Here is a 17,285-nt window from a genome sequence, read left to right on the forward strand (position 1 = left end):
TGTCTGCCCTGTATGCCTTGATCTACTAACCTAAAGGTGAGGTTTCCCACTTTGTCTCCCTTGTGTGCCTTGAAGTACTAACCTAAAGGTGAGGTTTCCCACTTTGTCTGCCTTGTGTGCCTTGATCTACTAACCTGAAGGTGAGGTTCCCCACTTTGTCTACCTTGTGTGCCTTGATTGTGTGTCTTGATCTACTAACCTAATGGTGAGGTTTCCCACTTTGTCTGCCTTGTGCACCTTGATTGTGTGCCTTGATCTACTAACCTAAAGGTGAAGTTTCTATATTTATCTGCCTTGTGTGCCTTGATCTACTAACCTAAAGGTGAGGTTTCCCACTTTGTCTGCCTTGTCTGCCTTGATGTACTACCTAAATGTGAGGCTTCCCACTTTGTCGGCCTTGTGTGCCTTGATCTACTAACCTAAAGGTGAGGTTTCCCACTTTGTCTGCCTTGTGTGCCTTGATCTAACCTAAAGGTGAGGTTTCCCACTTTGTCTACCTTGTGTGCCTTGATCTACTAACCTGAAGGTGAGGTTTCCCACTTTGTCTGCCTTGTGTGCCTTGATCTACTAACCTGAAGGTGAGGTTTCCCACTTTGTCTGCCTTGTGTGCCTTGATCAGGGCAAAGTCACCTGTGATGGCTTCCTCCATGATGTACTTAAATCCACTGAATTCTCTTACCTGGAACAAATAAAAAATAAAATCATTGTACTCAACCCTAACACTCAAAGCATTGTAAAGTAGGATGAGAAAGAGCACATTGTTTTAATGATAATATTGTTTGTTTCTTGGTAGCATTTACTTTTGTTATTTTAGCATTTTAGATGGCTTGTATAGCTTTTGGTAAACGATCTTCTTATTTTCATTTATTGAAATAAACCACGTTTTATGAAATTTTCATAAAATTTTATAGTGAGAGAATTTTCAGCTTAGAGTGTCAGTCATTAATATCGTAAATTCTGGCACCCACACAAAACAAGAGGCCCATGGGCCACATGCAGTGTTTTGTAAAGATAACATTCAGAATAGACAAATGAACAGATATAGAAAGAAAATAGACATATAGACAGAGAGACAGTACATAATAAATTTCTGCAGAAATCCTTACTAAAAATACTTCACCAGCAACTTGAATCTTTGAGTTACATTTTGTTTATGAAAAGTTCATAATTTCTCTTGGGAGAGAATCTTCTGTTCAGAGTGTCATTTATGAACATCATAGATTCTGGCAACCACACAAAACAAGAGGCCCATGGGTCACAGGTAGTGTTTTGTAAAAGTTAAAATTCAGAATAGACAAATGAACAGATAGATAGATAGATAGATAGATAGATAGATAGAGGGACAGAAGATAAATAAATTTTTGCAGAAATTCCTCCTAGAAATATTTTACAAGCAATTTGAAGCTTTGAGTTACATTTTGTGTACATGCTCTTATTTTATTTTGGAAGCATTAATTTGAATTAAATTCCTGCACCTTTAGGTATGAAATACTTGATGGACAAAAAGCGAACAGTAATCAAGCTCAAAAGTCGACTGAAACAATACACAAATTGGGAGCAGAGCAAACATCATCAAAGGCGAGTCAGGTACCATGAAGGCGTAAATATCTCCTCTATAGGTAGCCTCCATAGGAAAAGTGGATGAAGAGAACCAGAATTTCTGTTTTGTGGAGAGATTATATTTTCGCAGGTGGGGGTTTCAGCCCAAGTATGTTTAGTGAAGGCCTTGTGTGGGTCAAGGAAAGCCCTGGAATTTCGAGGTTTACAAAAATTAAAAATATAATTTTATAACCTCCATTGGTAAAGTAAAAAGAGGCTACATTTCAACACCAATTATCAAATTATGCGTTGATTTAAACCATCCTCTCATCATACGTAAAGATGCCTAACTGGTCTCAATATATCCTCTTATTTTGTTAAAATTTGTCTATTTGTAAATATTTCAACAAATTTTAAGAATTAAAAAAATCATATAAGTTTTTGAGTAGGAAAGCCTAGTTTATATGCAAATTATGTAGTTATTTAGAAAAACAATTATTAAGAGGCCCAAGGGCCTTAACTCTCATCTGAATCATTTTGCCCGTGCTGTTCTTCACCACCAAATTTCTTTTTTTAAAATGATGATTAAATGAAAGTTGAACCCGTACAATATTCAATATCCATTCAATCAAGTGTTCTGGAGATTTTTTTCATGTGAAATATGTGGATTTGGATCTCTAATTTTGTGCCCAATCCTAAACCCTGGGTTCAAAATTTGTATAAAAAAATAATTATAATAAATAAATAAATAAATTCATAAATAAATTACATATGCTTTGCTTTTTAATACAATTTAGTATGGTCTTGTGAGTTTTGAAAAGATTTCTCCCAAATTACTCTCTTGTAAAACCTTGATCCCCTATTGTATCCAGGACCTAATCTGAACAAACTTGAATCTATATTCTTGTATATCAATATGACTAATAATTACTTTTTTGTTCATAAGCCAACTTTGATCACCTAATGTGGCCCAACCTATCTCCAGGGGTCAAGTTTTAAACAAAACTTGAATCTACATTAACTGAGGGTGCTTTTATATTAATGATTAATCATGGCTTTGCAGTTTTTAAGACGAAGATTTAGAAATATATTTCCACTATATACTCCTATGTAAAAATTTGAACTCCTGTTTTGGCACCACTATTCCCCCAGGGGTGATGATTTCAACACTACTGGTATGTAATTAAGCTTTCATATATATTTCATTTTTTCTGGCCATATTCATTCCTTCATTAATTCTATATACAGGTATCCCTTTCAACATGAAATATTTTTAAAGATAGCACAGCGTATGACACATTTGTTTCATATCTGGATGTTTAACAAGAAAAAGACACTGATCAGATGGCAACTGACAACTAGATTTCATGACAATTGTGATGACTTCAATTTTTATGTCATTTAAACTTCCCATATTCCATTATCACTTTTTATGACTTCTAGTTGATTTGATACTGTAGATGACTTCATTTTCGCGACACCTTTATTTTGCTAGATAGTCATTTATTCGTTATTAGCGAGACAAAATTTTGGTCATTGCTCTATATAATCATAAGGCCACACCAATTTGTAAAATAGTTCTTCGGATTTTCAAAAATAAAAAGTGAGGCGAGCGAGCGAAATAATTTTACAAATATTATTTTTCATTTCGGGTTTCAAAATTATGAGGCGAGCGAATATAATTAATATAGGTGGCAAAATTTTCTAAGTTCTCCTCTTTTTCCTATTATTTTTTCTGGGAGAGAAAACGTTTTCTATGCACTCATAAGATGTGAAAACGCGCCTTTCTTTTGTTTCTCGTAACATTGCAATTTAGACGTAGTTTCATTTCTACAAATTTTCTGTTTAATTCTTTGCAAATTGTTAAGGTCATGTCAGGTTTCAAAATCACAATTGCATCGCTTCTTGAATTTTCTTTAATTTTTATTGAACAAATATGGTCAATATTTACTTAACCTTGTGTATATTTTTCATATGTTGATGATATTCTCTTTATTGTTTCATCAAACAAAGCTTCAAACGTCTCCTATGCTTCCATTTCTATTGCTGTGTATGGAACTACTTTGTACCCATTGTTTTTAACTATAGTACACAGGGGTGTGCAATAAAAAAAATCAAGTAAGTCAATCAAAGTTACTAGCCCCAAGTAAAAAGTTACTAGCCCAAATAGAGGGGCAAAAATTAAAATAAATACTAATTAATGTTGAGAAGAAATTAATTGCTGAAAAATTCAGGGTACTGAGGTCATTCTTTTTAAAATTAAAGTTAAAAGTTCTCACTATCAATATAAATCATGTATAAATTATTATGAAAGGAAATTAAAATGAATTTAAATAAATTATCTTTCCTTTTTCTGATCATTGCACTAGCTCATTTAAAATGAAATTAAATTCATTTTGTTTTCATCTTAAATCATTAAATACACTAGAAATATATTTTATGTAAGTCACAAAACACTTATTTTTCAGTTGATTGAGTGATCGTAAATAATTTAATGAGATATCTGTATGTATTTACCATAAATGGAGGAATAGAGGAAATTCGGATTAGGAAAAAAAGATCGTTTTTGGAAGTAAATAGTCAGATAGAACTGTAAAACAAATAAGACTATGGAGATTTATTGACAGTCGGAGCATGTTGTCTGGAAAATTTTAACTGGTTTGGAATTTTATAGCAAAAAAATGAGTGAAAATACCGATTGTGCTTGTCATGTATTGCGTGTGTAGTTAAATTTTTCACTAGCCCGACGGGCTTCCTCCTTGCAGAAAACCACTAGCCCGACCCGCAAAAATGGTAGCCCCGGGCGTCGGGAGATGCTAATTGCTCACCCCTGGTACATACGAACAGTTACACAGGCATCGTGCAAAACTTCACAAACTGTTACAAACATTCTAAATCCCGCGCTTCTGTCAAACAAGTTTCCAAGTCTTTTGTGCGTTTTGTGTAAAAAGTCGAAAAAAAAATTGTATACGGATATTTTTGGACGCGCGCGCGGATTTTTTTTTTATAATATTATAATTTGGATTTGTTGTAAATAGAAGCGGCGAATCCGACGAACTATATTAGAAATTGGTATGGCCTAAATACTACTATATGCGAGAATGAAATTTTCACGAGCACACTGTCTCACGTAATTACGTGAAAATAAAGTTCTCACGAATAAAAAGTGATTTACATTAAATAAGAGAATGATCTACATATTCCAGGCTCTAGACATACAAGTTGATGATGCAAGAATATCAACAATCTCATTTAAAGTCAACATTTTGCAAAAGTCTATGGTTGATACAATGACTTTGTTTGCAAATACAATCTGTCATCGAATGTTGACCAACATTTTTCATAGAACAAATTGTTAGACCATTATTTTCAAACTGAAATGTCTATGGGTTTTTCCATTTGCAATATCATGACAGGGAGTACATTGCAGGTCTGTCTGGTAGACAGGGGATTCATTTCTCACTGGCACCTGATCAAACCTCTTTTGGAGGTCTGTGTGCACTCTGCTCATTATTTGTATTGTTTAATGGACTTCCAAGAATGATCACGGTTTGTCGTCTTCAAATTTCATCGTGAAAATTTTACCCTTTATATTTACACAGATAACCTTATCTTCTGAAATTTCAAAAAAATGAGGGCACCCCCTTCAAAATCCACCATTGAATAAATTTCCTTTACCAAATAAACAGTCTTAATCTACAACCATTAACCCAGGGTACTTCACTGAATCATTTCTTATGTTTTTAATTCAATGAAAATTTTGACAGTATGTTGTAGACCACAAACAAAATATAACATGTATTTCTTACATATTTTTGTTCATTGAAATATATTTTTTAAAATTTTGCTTTCATAAATGCCGTACTATCAAATATATCTTGAATGACACAACAAGGTAATATAAATCAAAATGAAAGTAGGTGGATTTTTCTTTACTATTTATAGCACCTGAAACTTTTCAGATCTTATCTTTCAACATGGACTCCATTAGAAGTTCACATATGTAAGTTTTAATGAAGAAATATACATGTAAAAAATTCCTACATTATCTCAATCAGTTTCTTGAAAGTTTTTGAAAAATTAATGATAACCTGAGAATGAATGATACCTGTTAAGTAATTTGAACAAACATGAATCTACACTACCTGAGGATGCTTCCATATCAATATGACTAATCATGGCTTTGTTGTTCTTGAGAAGAAGATTTTTAAAGATATTTCCTATATATATATATATATATATATATATATATATATATATATATCTATATATATATCTATATATCTATATATATATATATATATATATATATATATATATATATTCTTTTGTTAAACTTTGATCCCCTTATGGCCCCACTCTATTACTGGAGGATACCTTGAACAAACTTGAATCTACAATACTTGGGGCTGCTTCAATATCAATATGACTAATCATGGCTGTCCTGTTCTTGAAAAGATTTTTAGAGATTTTTCCTATGTATTCCTATGTAAAACTTTGATCCTCATTGAGGCCTCACCCTACCCCCAGGGGTCATGATTTCAACAAACTTGAATCTACTCTACCTGAGGATGATTCCATATCAATATGACTAATTGTGGCTTTGTTGTTCTTGAGAAGAAGATTTTTTAAAGAATTTTCCTATATATTCCTATGTGAAACTTTGATCCCCCATTGTGGCCCTACCCTACCACCGGGGGGTCATGATTTTTATTAAACTTAAATCTACACTATCTGGGGATGATTCCATATCAATATGACTAATTGTGGCTTTGTTGTTCTTGAAAAAAAGATTTTTTAAAGAATTTTCCTATATATTCCTATGTAAAACTTTGATCCCTTATTGTGGCTCCACCCTACCCCCTATGAGTCATGATTTCAACACACTTGAATCTACACTACCTAAGGATAATTCCATATCAATATGACTAATTGTGGCTTTGTTGTCCTTGAGAAGATATTTTTAAAGAATTTTCCTATATATTCCTATGTAAAACTTTGATCCCCCATTGTGGCCCCACATGACCCGGGGGTCATGATCTGATTAAACTTTAATCTACACTACCTGAGGATGATTCCATATCAATATGACTAATTGTGGCTTTGCTGTTCTTGAGAAAATTTTTTTAAAGAATTTTCCTATATATTCCTATGTAAAACTTTGATCCCTCATTGTGGCCCCACACTACCCCCGGGGATCATGGTTTGAACAAATTTGAATCTACACTATGTAATGAAGATATCACATAAGATTCAATTTTTCTGGCCCAATGGTTCTTGAGAAGAAGATTTTTAAAAGATGACACCAAATTTTCACCAATTCTTAATTACCTCCCCTTGGAAGAGGGCTTGGCCCTTCATTTGAACAAACTTAAACCCCCTTCACCCAAGGATGCTTTGTGGCAAGTATGGTTGAAATTGGCCCAGTGGTTCTGGAGAAGAATTCGAAAATGTGAAAAGTTTACAGACAGACAGACAGACAGCTAGACGGACTACTGACAAAATGTGATCAGAAAAGCTCACTTGAGCTTTCAGCTCAGATGAGCTAAAAAGGTAGTGTTTGTTTCTTCTTCAAGAGATCAAAACATTGCTTTATTTTTATTTTTTTCAAGGTTTATAATGCGTATTAAAATCATTGAAATGGAAGAAGTTTGATTTAAGTAAAATTCTTCTTCCATCTGCTACAAATGCATTCCTGAAAAGAACTTACGGATTTTTTTTTTTAAATCTTTAAAATAAACTTGAGACTTTTAGTGAAAAGGTCTACTGGTCCAAAATGTGGTTCAACTTATAACCTCCAGGGACGAGGATTTGTACAAACTTGAATCTGAACTACCATCAGATATGATACTGTATTAAAATTACCCATCATGACTCTTCTGTTCCTTAGATCGATTTATCAGTTGATTGTATGTTATTTTACCTCCATTCAAGAATTTTTCACTCATATTAAAAAAAAAATCACCATAAACTGGTATAGGGCTTCAAATTTAGACCTACACTCAAAACTAAAGGCCATGGGAGATTCATTATTTTCTGGTCCAGTGTTGAGAGGTGGGTTTGTAAATGAGTGGGGTTCTCCATGGTTCTTTGAATGTTGTGGCCTCCAGTTAAAAAAAATTTCAGCACAACAGTAATGCCACAGTAAAATATTTGCACATTTGATGGGGGGACATAAATGTAGAAATTTAGAAGCCTCAAAGCAAAATTATATACCATTTTCAGGTACTTATCCTAAACAACTAGTTTACACTAATAAAAGCCTATTGTTTGGCTTTCACAATCTATTATCTTGCACATCCTTTATCAGTGATTCAGGAGTGATGTTTGTTGTTCAATCTAATCAGATGTTTCTTTGCGAATATGGTCCTACAAGACTGCAAATGTTAGCACTTTGGATAAATCTGCCCTACCATAAATCATAAAATTATGTATTTTTAATGACCCTACCCTATTGCTGTCTTTTCTTGATTATCCCCCTTTGCAATGGGGCTTGGCCTTTTATTTTAACAATTTTAAACTATCCTTCACTCAAGGATGATTTGTACTAACTTTGGTTAAAGTTGGGCCAGTGGTTCTTAAGAAGAAGTTCAAATGTGGAAAAGCTTACAGACAGACGGACAGACAGGCAGACGGATGGATGATGGACAACAGGTGATCTGAAAAGCCCACTTAAGCTTTCAGCTCATGTGAGCTAAAAATTGAAAAACCGTTTAAGGCTTAAAGATAATATATTTATCCTGAAAGTCTCATAAGAATCATGCAAAAAATCTCGGAGAAATCACTAGACAAAAATAATAAGAAAGAGAAGAACAACAGAAGGGTCTTCCGAAGTGGAAGCTCTGAAGACCCTAATGAGATTTAATGGTGTGAACTAGTGTTGTCAACGAGTACCCGGTTAACTGGTTAACCCTCGAACAATGCAATTATCAGTTAGTAAAACTGCTACAAGGTTACTCGTATATATAAAATTTATATTTTAATTTATTCTGTTTAATCAGAAGGAAAAAACTGTTCAAGGTAGCTCAGTAGGTAGAGTGCTCGCTCCGTGATCGGGAAGTTGTGAGTTCGAATCTCGGCCGCGACTGACCTAAGTCGATAAAAAATGGGAAGCAACTGTTCCTTCACCATGCGCTCGGCACTTTGAAGTGAAAGTTGCGGGTCCTTCTGATGAGACCTTAAAAACCGAGGCCCCATGTCACGGTAGGCGTAGGCACGATAAAGATCCCTCACTGCTCACTGGCCCTGAGTGCCGAGTAAAGGTCAAAATTTGAAGCCCTTCACCGAATGGGACGTAAAACAACATACAATCAATCAGAAGGAAAAAATGTAATTTTGTTAATAAGTTTCCACATTTTATTTACCGTTATGTAACAACTCGACCTAGTGTTTTACAAATATAACCGATTTGCTTTGATAAGTATTTCACAAATTATTTAATTGGAGGCTTTGTTTGCCAAGGCCGGGTTATACAAGTTTTGGAGGCTTGAGTTCATTATAATTACCTCTTATAAATTTGTGCTAGTCCACAGCATACAAGATTAAAGAGGATATCAACACGTGCATCAAAATACACATGTATTTTAAAAGAATGATTCAATCAAAATCCACTATGCTAAACTACCTAAGATTAAAAGTTTACTCTGAATCAAGTGATTAAAAGACATCCCGCAAAACAGAAAACTATTAGGGATGTTCAAGAAAAAATATTTTAAAACTATTTAATATTTTGCGTTGTAATTATAAGAATAAAGTTCGTAAGCAGTGTATTTATGTTTCACATATACCAGTATATAATGATGAGATAAATATGGAAATGGTAACAAAGTTACATATACAAATAGTTACTATTAAGTATAGGGATATTTTGAGGCTAAATAAAAACCATCCAAGTAACCTGTTACTCAATCAGAAAAGTAAGCGAGTACCCGGTTACTAAAAATCGTCCAATTTCTCAACACTCGTGTAAACAGAATTTATTTGCGACATGTAAGCGGAGCTGGTAAAATGAAAGTTTGCAACTCTTAAATCCACATTAATGGTCCAAAGATATTTATTCCCTTTTTAATGCAATATATGCATTTTGTTTGATATTTACATCTTATTTTGTCGAGTTTTCTAACATATCACAAAGCATTGTGTTTTGTGTCATTCTATTATGACATCATAATCAAAAGTTTTCATTCCTGTTAATGCTTGTTTGACTGCCTCAAACTTCAGTTTATTATTATCCAGTAAAAAGGTATTTTACAAAACAGTCGCATTAAAATACACTATTTCCATTAACTTTCCAAATGTATGTAAACAACAGTGATTTCTGTTCACAAATAGTCCATTGCCTTTGAACCTTTTTACTGGAAAAATAAGGTAGGTACCCCATGTTGAAAATGATCTGCATATGCTTAATATGTGCATCTTTTTGTAAAATATTTTTCTCGATATCCAAAAGGAATGTTTCATTAGTGTTTAAAGCTTCCTTAAAATCAAAGAATAATTATTGGAATAGCAGCATATGTAAAAACTTGACATACTGTAAAATTTTTATGAAATGTTGTGATAGCTGGTTATACATGTACTTGGTTCCCTTTGTGATACACAGCCATACTTAACTATGATGATTACTTTTAATTTAATAGTGGTATACTGTACTATATATAAATTATATTAACTTTATAATTATTGCCTTACCGGTGTAAAATACTTGTTAAACATTCTATGAATCTACATGTGTAAGCTTAATTCTTTTGCAGAACTATTAAATAATTTTTTCCTAATGATTACATACTGATTTACCAGAGTGACATATATACGAGATATATATAAATTATCCTTTAATTTTTAACAGGGGGACAGACATACAACATATATCAGAGTCAGTGTTTGTGGGAATGTGTCATAAAGTGGGGACCTCACAACTGGTGGCCATGAGGAGAGATGTGATGGACATCAAGGATATGGTGGAAATTCAAGTGAAAACAAGTGATGAGTACAGAGCGATGTTGAGTGGAAGTCAAAGAGAAGGATTCAGACTGGAGGGATCAGATATAGACTATATGTCCTGGTTAAATAATCACCGTGTGATCTGGGAATTATCTCAGTCTCAGTGTTACAACACACACAGACATACACTGATCCTCTGTGACTGTTCTGATAGTCCACCAGGATTCACTTTGTTATATTTACTCTCACCAAGCAGGAACAGAGACATTCAGAGAGCTTCTATTAGAATAAATAACAGAAATTATATATCTAGTTCTAAATTAAGACAGATCATGTGTTTTGACTCCACTCCACATGGACCCTGTGCCAGTGGAACAATTGGAACAACAGAATATGATTCTGCCCACTGTTTTATTTGTGACTTTTGGCCTCCATCTGCCTCCTCATGGATAGACAGATGTCACTCATGGCCCCAGCCTCATGTTGTTGATGATATAGTAAAAAATGGATGTCACTTTGTAGCAATTGGACATAAGCTAGGAAGTCATGAAGACCATGAATGGAGAATTTCTTTCTCTTTGGCAGAACAAAAACTAGTATATGAAATGAATTACTGTCAATTCTTAACTTATGGCTTACTTAAGTTGTTCTTAACAGAAGTAATTAACAATGGAGTAGGTGATAATGATAAATTACTGTGTTCTTATCACATGAAGACAGCAGTTTTCTGGGTGATTCAACAAAATACAATACCTCACTGGTGTCCACAAAATCTCCTGGGGGGTTTCTGGGTCTGTTTTAAAGTCATCCTTAAATGGGTGTATGAGGGGGTCTGTCCTAACTTTTTCATACCAGATAACAACATGTTTCTTACTAAAATTCATGGCGACAAACAACATCAACTATTTATTAGATTGTATGGGTTGTATGAGAAGGGTATAACATTCCTGCTACACAGTCCCTCCATTAGGGCTTATATTATAAATGTCCTTTATAATCCCAGACTCTCCATCTGTACAGATGAACATACTCTGATTTCTGAGGCTGAGTTTGATATAAATCTATATAGAGAAATACACTACTATAACACATTATACAATTTGAACATACAAAGTTGTACGAGATATCTACATACAATAGAACAGATGATAGGTTTACCTCTCCTGACACAGTATCAAGCAATTATGCTACAGAAACTTACAGCTGATGTCCTTCAGAGCATTGCTTTTATATTACACATGGAAACTTACACATATAAAAATAAACAGAGGTATAGAGCTGACAAAATCTCCTGTCACATGCTGAAATTAGCAGCCAAATTTGGTTGTATTACTGACATGCTGTATATAGCCATGTATTATTACAAGACACTTAGATACATGGAAGCTTTATCTATCATAGAGATGATCAAGGTCAAGTTAGCACAGCCATATGTGATGTATAGGTATAATGTAAATACAGAGATGTATACTGATGCTGTAGGGGGACAGTTCTGGTCAACAAAGATGAGACAGGCTGTATCAGGGGATATCATACTTTACACTAGAATCCATTACATCAGTGAATTGATACCAGAACAACAGTCTGCTCTACAGAATGGCTGGCCTGGATTACATGTCCCACCTTTTACACTGTTATATATGCTAGAGATCTTGTGCTACAGACATGTAGACACAATGGGAGCACAAACAGCTCCAGATGATCTACAGACATTACTTCACATTGATCAGGGACAACTTATACCTTTACATTACAGAGACATATCATGGCAGATTCTGGGGATCTGTCAACAGATGACAGGGAACCTCCAGGCTGCTTTATACTCATACCAACAATCTCTCAGACAAATACCATTCAACAAAATACAAGCAGCTGTGCAAATGAGAATAGATCAGGGAGAGTTCCTTCCATAATATTACTTAATTAGTAAAATAAATGCCAAAGATTTATAAAAGTTCACTAGATAGGGTTTACATCCTTGTATAAATGTCTCATTTTATAGTCTCTGACTGATCCTTTGATTTCAAACAAGAGGTCCATGGGTATCAATGCTCACCGGAGTCACATTGGCCCTGCTGTTCTCCAGGGGATATGTATGAGTGTTTAACCCCACTTCATTCCCATGAAAATGGTTGGTCTCATATTGTGTTCCCACGTTAAGAAAGCAATCATGATCCACAAAACTTGGAGATGCTGTAATATCATTGTTAAATGTGGCTTTGATGTTATGGAGATCTGATGAATTTTTTCCCCTGTATACAAATCTGGGCTTTAAAATATAATGACCCAAATTTATGTCCAACTTTAATCCTATTGTCTATAATTTGGAAATAAATGAATTTATAATTTTTATGAATGAATTTCAAAGTTACTTTTAAGGAGAATTTGCTTACGGAAATATGGGAATAATTTTCACTAAGTTCACCTTTTTCATCAGTCAGCAAGGCAGATAATTTAAGTTTAATTTCCAATGTTGGAAAAAGAGAATCCATGGGATGAGAAATATTATTATTAAAATCAGAGCCATTAAATAACTAGAACAGGTCAGACAAGGTCAGAAGTCTGTTCCAGTAAACCCTCGCTCTATGCCTTCTTTACCTTTCATTATGCACTATTGTTAGAAAATTTAGAGACTCAAAATGTGCACCAAACTAAGGCATAATTTCCATTTCATAAGCCATTTTCTGCTTTTACATAAAATTAATTTGATGCTCGATATCTATACTTATTCCATGAAATATATAGATGATTTACTCATCTGATTCATAAACTGCATGATCAAACTTTTAATAAACTATAACCAAAACACCAGCAACATGTATCTTTTTTTCTCCAATAAAATTTATTGGAGTTTGTTAACAACAATGGTTACCAATGGTTTTTCTTCAATCTTTTGTTTCTGAATCAGTAAAGAAAGTCTTTTAAATCCTAATTTTGATAACAGTAGTTCAAGTTTCATAATTAAAAAAACATTTCCTGAACAAAAATCAATCCGATTTCATGTAACAGATTTTAGTTATTGATTGTGCACATTAACGGATTAAAAATTTCTCAATCGATTAAAGTGCACAGAAAGCTGTTGTTCTCTGCCAATATCACTAGTAACATCTGGAGTCTTCAGATTTGGAGAGGGGGCACTTAGACTAATGCCAGGTAACAAACTATAAACAAATGGCTAAACCAACACAAGTATGGTAATCACCAATGTTCAGAGACCTACCAAGGCAACAAAACTAAGGTGGTAAGAAACTCTCAAAAGCCACCACATAATGGTAAAGTAACACAAGGCAGACACATTGGTATACAGAAACCTACCAAGGCAACAAAACTAAGGTGGTAACAAACTCTCAAAAGCCACCACATAATGGTACAATAACACAGGGTAGACACACTGGTATACAGAAACCTACCAAGGCAACAAAACTAAGGTGGTAACAAACTCTCAAAAGCCACCACATAATGGTACAATAACACAGGGTAGACACACTGGTATACAGAAACCTACTAAGGCAACAAAACTAAGGTGGTAACAAACTCTCAAAAGCCGCCACATAATGGTACAGTAACACAAGGCAGACACACTGGTATACAGAAACCTACCAAGGCAGCAAAACTAAGGTGGTAACAAACTCTCAAAAGCCACCACATAATGGTAAAGTAACACAGGGCAGACACACTGGTATACAGAAACCTACCAAGGCAGCAAAACTAAGGTGGTAACAAACTCTCAAAAGCCACCACATAATGGTAAAGTAACACAGGGCAGACACACTGGTATACAGAAACCTACCAAGGCAACAAAACTAAGGTGGTAACAAACTCTCAAAAGCCACCACATAATGGTACAGTAACACAAGGCAGACACACTGGTATACAGAAACCTACCAAGGCAACAAAACTAAGGTGGTAACAAACTCTCAAAAGCCACCACATAATGGTACAGTAACACAGGGCAGACACACTGGTATACAGAAACCTACCAAGGCAACAAAACTAAGGTGGTAACAAACTCTCAAAAGCCGCCACATAATGGTAAAGTAACACAGGGCAGACACACTGGTATACAGAAACCTACCAAGGCAGCAAAACTAAGGTGGTAACAAACTCTCAAAAGCCACCACATAATGGTACAGTAATACAGGACAAGCACAGATACAGATAGAAAGCTCAGCTGGTAACAATTGACAAATAAAAAACATAGGTAATCAAAGATTACGAAGCTCACCTCGACGAATGTTATCTACATGTAAGGCAAATTTCACATCATATTTTTTTTCTAGTTAGTGTACATCCCAAGATCAATGTCCATGCAAGTTTGATTTAATTATAGACCTGCTCAAAAAACTTTTGACCTGTTTAGTAATCAAGAAAATTTTGGTCACTTCCAACATCCAAAGCAAGTCTGGAAGTTTTCATTCTTAGATGCACCATCTATGCAAGTTTAATCATAACAGGCCATAATATTATATAGCTACTCCAAAAAATTACCCTGGTCACTCATCTGGAAAATGTACATCAGATTCAGAATCCAAGGCAAGTCTGGAAGTGTCCATCCCTAGATACATCATCAATGCTAATTTGGTTAAAATATGGCTAAAATTCACTCATGTGGAAAATCTAGGTCAGATCCAGCATTCGAAGCAGGTTGGTTAGTGTACATCCCTAGATGCATCATCCATGAAAGTTTGGTCCAGGTAGGGCTTATAGTTACTTGGAAACGAGACTACACCTAAATCTAAACCTGGTCTCACATGTGGAAAATCTAGGTCAGATCCAGCATCCGAAGCAAGTGTGGTAGTGTCCATCCCTTGATGCATCATCCATGCAAGTTTGGTCCAGGTAGGGCTTATAGTTACTTGGGAATGGACCTGCTCCTTAAACTTTAACCTGGTCACTCATCCGGAAAATCTAGGTCAGATCCAGCATCCGAAGTAAGTGTGGCCATGTCCATCCCTAGATGCATCATCCATGCAAGTTTGGTCCAGGTAGGGCTTATAGTTACTTGGGAATGGACCTGCTCCTAAAACTTTAACCTGGTCACTCATCTGGAAAATCTAGATCAGATCCAGCATCCGAAGCAAGTGTGGTAATGTCCATCCCTAGATGCATCATCCATGCAAGTTTGGTCCAGGTAGGGCTTATAGTTACTTGGGAATGGACCTGCTCCTAAAACTTTAACCTGGTCACTCATCCGGAAAATCTAGGTCAGATCCAGCATCTGAAGCAAGTGTGGTAATGTCCATCCCTAGATGCATCATCCATGCAAGTTTGGTCCAGGTAGGGCTTATAGTTACTTGGGAATGGACCTGCTCCTAAAACTTTAACCTGGTCACTCATCCGGAAAATCTAGGTCAGATCCAGCATCCGAAGCAAGTGTGGTAGTGTCCATCCCTAGATGCATCATCCATGCAAGTTTGGTCAAGGTAGGGCTTATAGTTACTTGGGAATGGACCTGCTCCTAAAACTTTAACCTGGTCACTCATCTGGAAAATCTATGTCAGATCCAGCATCCGAAGCAAGTGTGGTAGTGTCCATCCCTAGACGCATCATCCATGCAAGTTTGGTCCAGGTAGGGCTTATAGTTACTTGGGAATGGGTAATAAGTATTTCAAACTCAAACTGGAATTGAGTTATTTAGTAGAAAATTTCGCATAAAATTGATTTACAATGTACTTACATATGTGCGTTCTATATAACATATATCCATATAAACTATTATTTCTTCTTCTAGGCCCTTATTTGCCCGCGTGGGGCAGTGGTTAGAGCGTTCGCTCTTAAGTTGCAGAGTAAGGAGTTGATCCTTACGTCGCAGGTTCAAATCCCACTGTGGGACGTGGAGACCAGTCCTTCGGATGAGACCGTATAAACCGAGGTCCCATTTAGCAGTAGGTGCTGGCATGAGAAAAAGATCCCTCACTGCTCAATGGCCTTGAGTGCCAAGTATAGGTCAAAATATGCAGCTCTCCACTGGCAAGTGGTGGCATCTCCATATGAGTGAAAAATTCTCGAGAGAGACATTAAGCAATAAACAAACAAAAAAACAAATTGCAATATGCTTAGCGCTTCCCAGTACTTTCAGTACTTTGATTAAAAGTTGTTGTCCTTTATTCTTGGCTCTGATAAAAATACTTAGTATGTTTTGTTAAATAGATTTTATTTATCTTGAAACATGTAATCTGAATATTTCATTATAATTTAATTTTATTTGTAACACATCATTTGATTATAATTAAATTATAAGGAATGAAGCTTATTTTAACCTGTGTTTGCGGTTTATAAAGCGTAAACTCCCCCAAGTTATATTATATCATATAACATAGGTTAAAATAAGCTTCATTTCTTAAATATATGAATTTCCAATGGCTGAAGCTATTGTTTGTTGCCTTGAGCTTTATAATCAAAAGAAGTAATTCATTCATATTATCCAGGAAGAAGTAATGCACAAATTGATGCTGGAACTCCATCTTATTTTTGGAATAAGTTTAATACAAGCTTGGATATGCCAGTTCATTAATATATTAGATATTCAAAATCATAATCAATGGGAATGGAACATGCCATTTGTTCCAACTGGGCCTCAAGTCTGCCTAATCTGGCAAGGGGGACTTGTCCTAAGAGCGAATTGTCATGAATTAATTGTTCTAGGGGTGACTTGTCTAGCATTTTGGGAGCATGCTTAAACTGATTTTTAACCAGAGCATCCTGTTAAGCCCCACTTAAGAATGCCACTTGTCAGCAAATAGAATCTATCGTTAAGTCATTAAGTTTCATACAAACTGTTAGGCCATCATTTTTTTTTAACTGAA

General features: G+C 35.1%; 2 protein-coding genes across 9 annotated transcripts in view; one reads left to right on the forward strand and one right to left on the reverse strand.

Moving 5' to 3' along the window:
* Positions 1 to 17,285, reverse strand: part of LOC133175071 (succinyl-CoA:3-ketoacid coenzyme A transferase 1, mitochondrial-like) — an 86,459-nt gene that overhangs the window by 49,871 nt on the left and 19,303 nt on the right. For 7 of the 8 annotated variants that reach the window (XM_061310193.1, XM_061310195.1, XM_061310189.1 and 4 more), the window contains exon 6: positions 573 to 679. The exons of the other annotated variant lie outside the window; for it this stretch is intronic. In XM_061310193.1, the coding sequence (XP_061166177.1) occupies positions 573 to 679 (107 nt within the window). The remainder of the gene's footprint in view (positions 1 to 572; positions 680 to 17,285) is intronic. 8 annotated transcript variants of the gene reach the window in all.
* LOC133175069 (uncharacterized) lies at positions 5,452 to 12,829 on the forward strand. Its single transcript, XM_061310185.1, has 2 exons — positions 5,452 to 5,542; positions 10,385 to 12,829. Exons 1-2 carry the CDS (start codon positions 5,517 to 5,519, stop codon positions 12,390 to 12,392), a joined length of 2,034 nt encoding a protein of 677 aa, XP_061166169.1. The 5' UTR covers positions 5,452 to 5,516; the 3' UTR covers positions 12,393 to 12,829.

The sequence above is a fragment of the Saccostrea echinata genome, unplaced genomic scaffold, assembly GCF_033153115.1.
Source record: "Saccostrea echinata isolate AGI-Se365-2 ecotype Australia unplaced genomic scaffold, CSIRO_AGI_Sech_v1 ptg000060l, whole genome shotgun sequence".
Taxonomy (NCBI): domain Eukaryota; kingdom Metazoa; phylum Mollusca; class Bivalvia; order Ostreida; family Ostreidae; genus Saccostrea; species Saccostrea echinata.

Coding starts and splice junctions, on each gene's coding strand:
- LOC133175069 (XM_061310185.1), top strand. CDS start 5,517: ATGGACTCCATTAGAAGTTCACATAT. Junction 5,543..10,384: donor TCCATTAGAAGTTCACATAT/GTAAGTTTTAAT, acceptor AATTTTTAACAG/GGGGACAGACATACAACATA.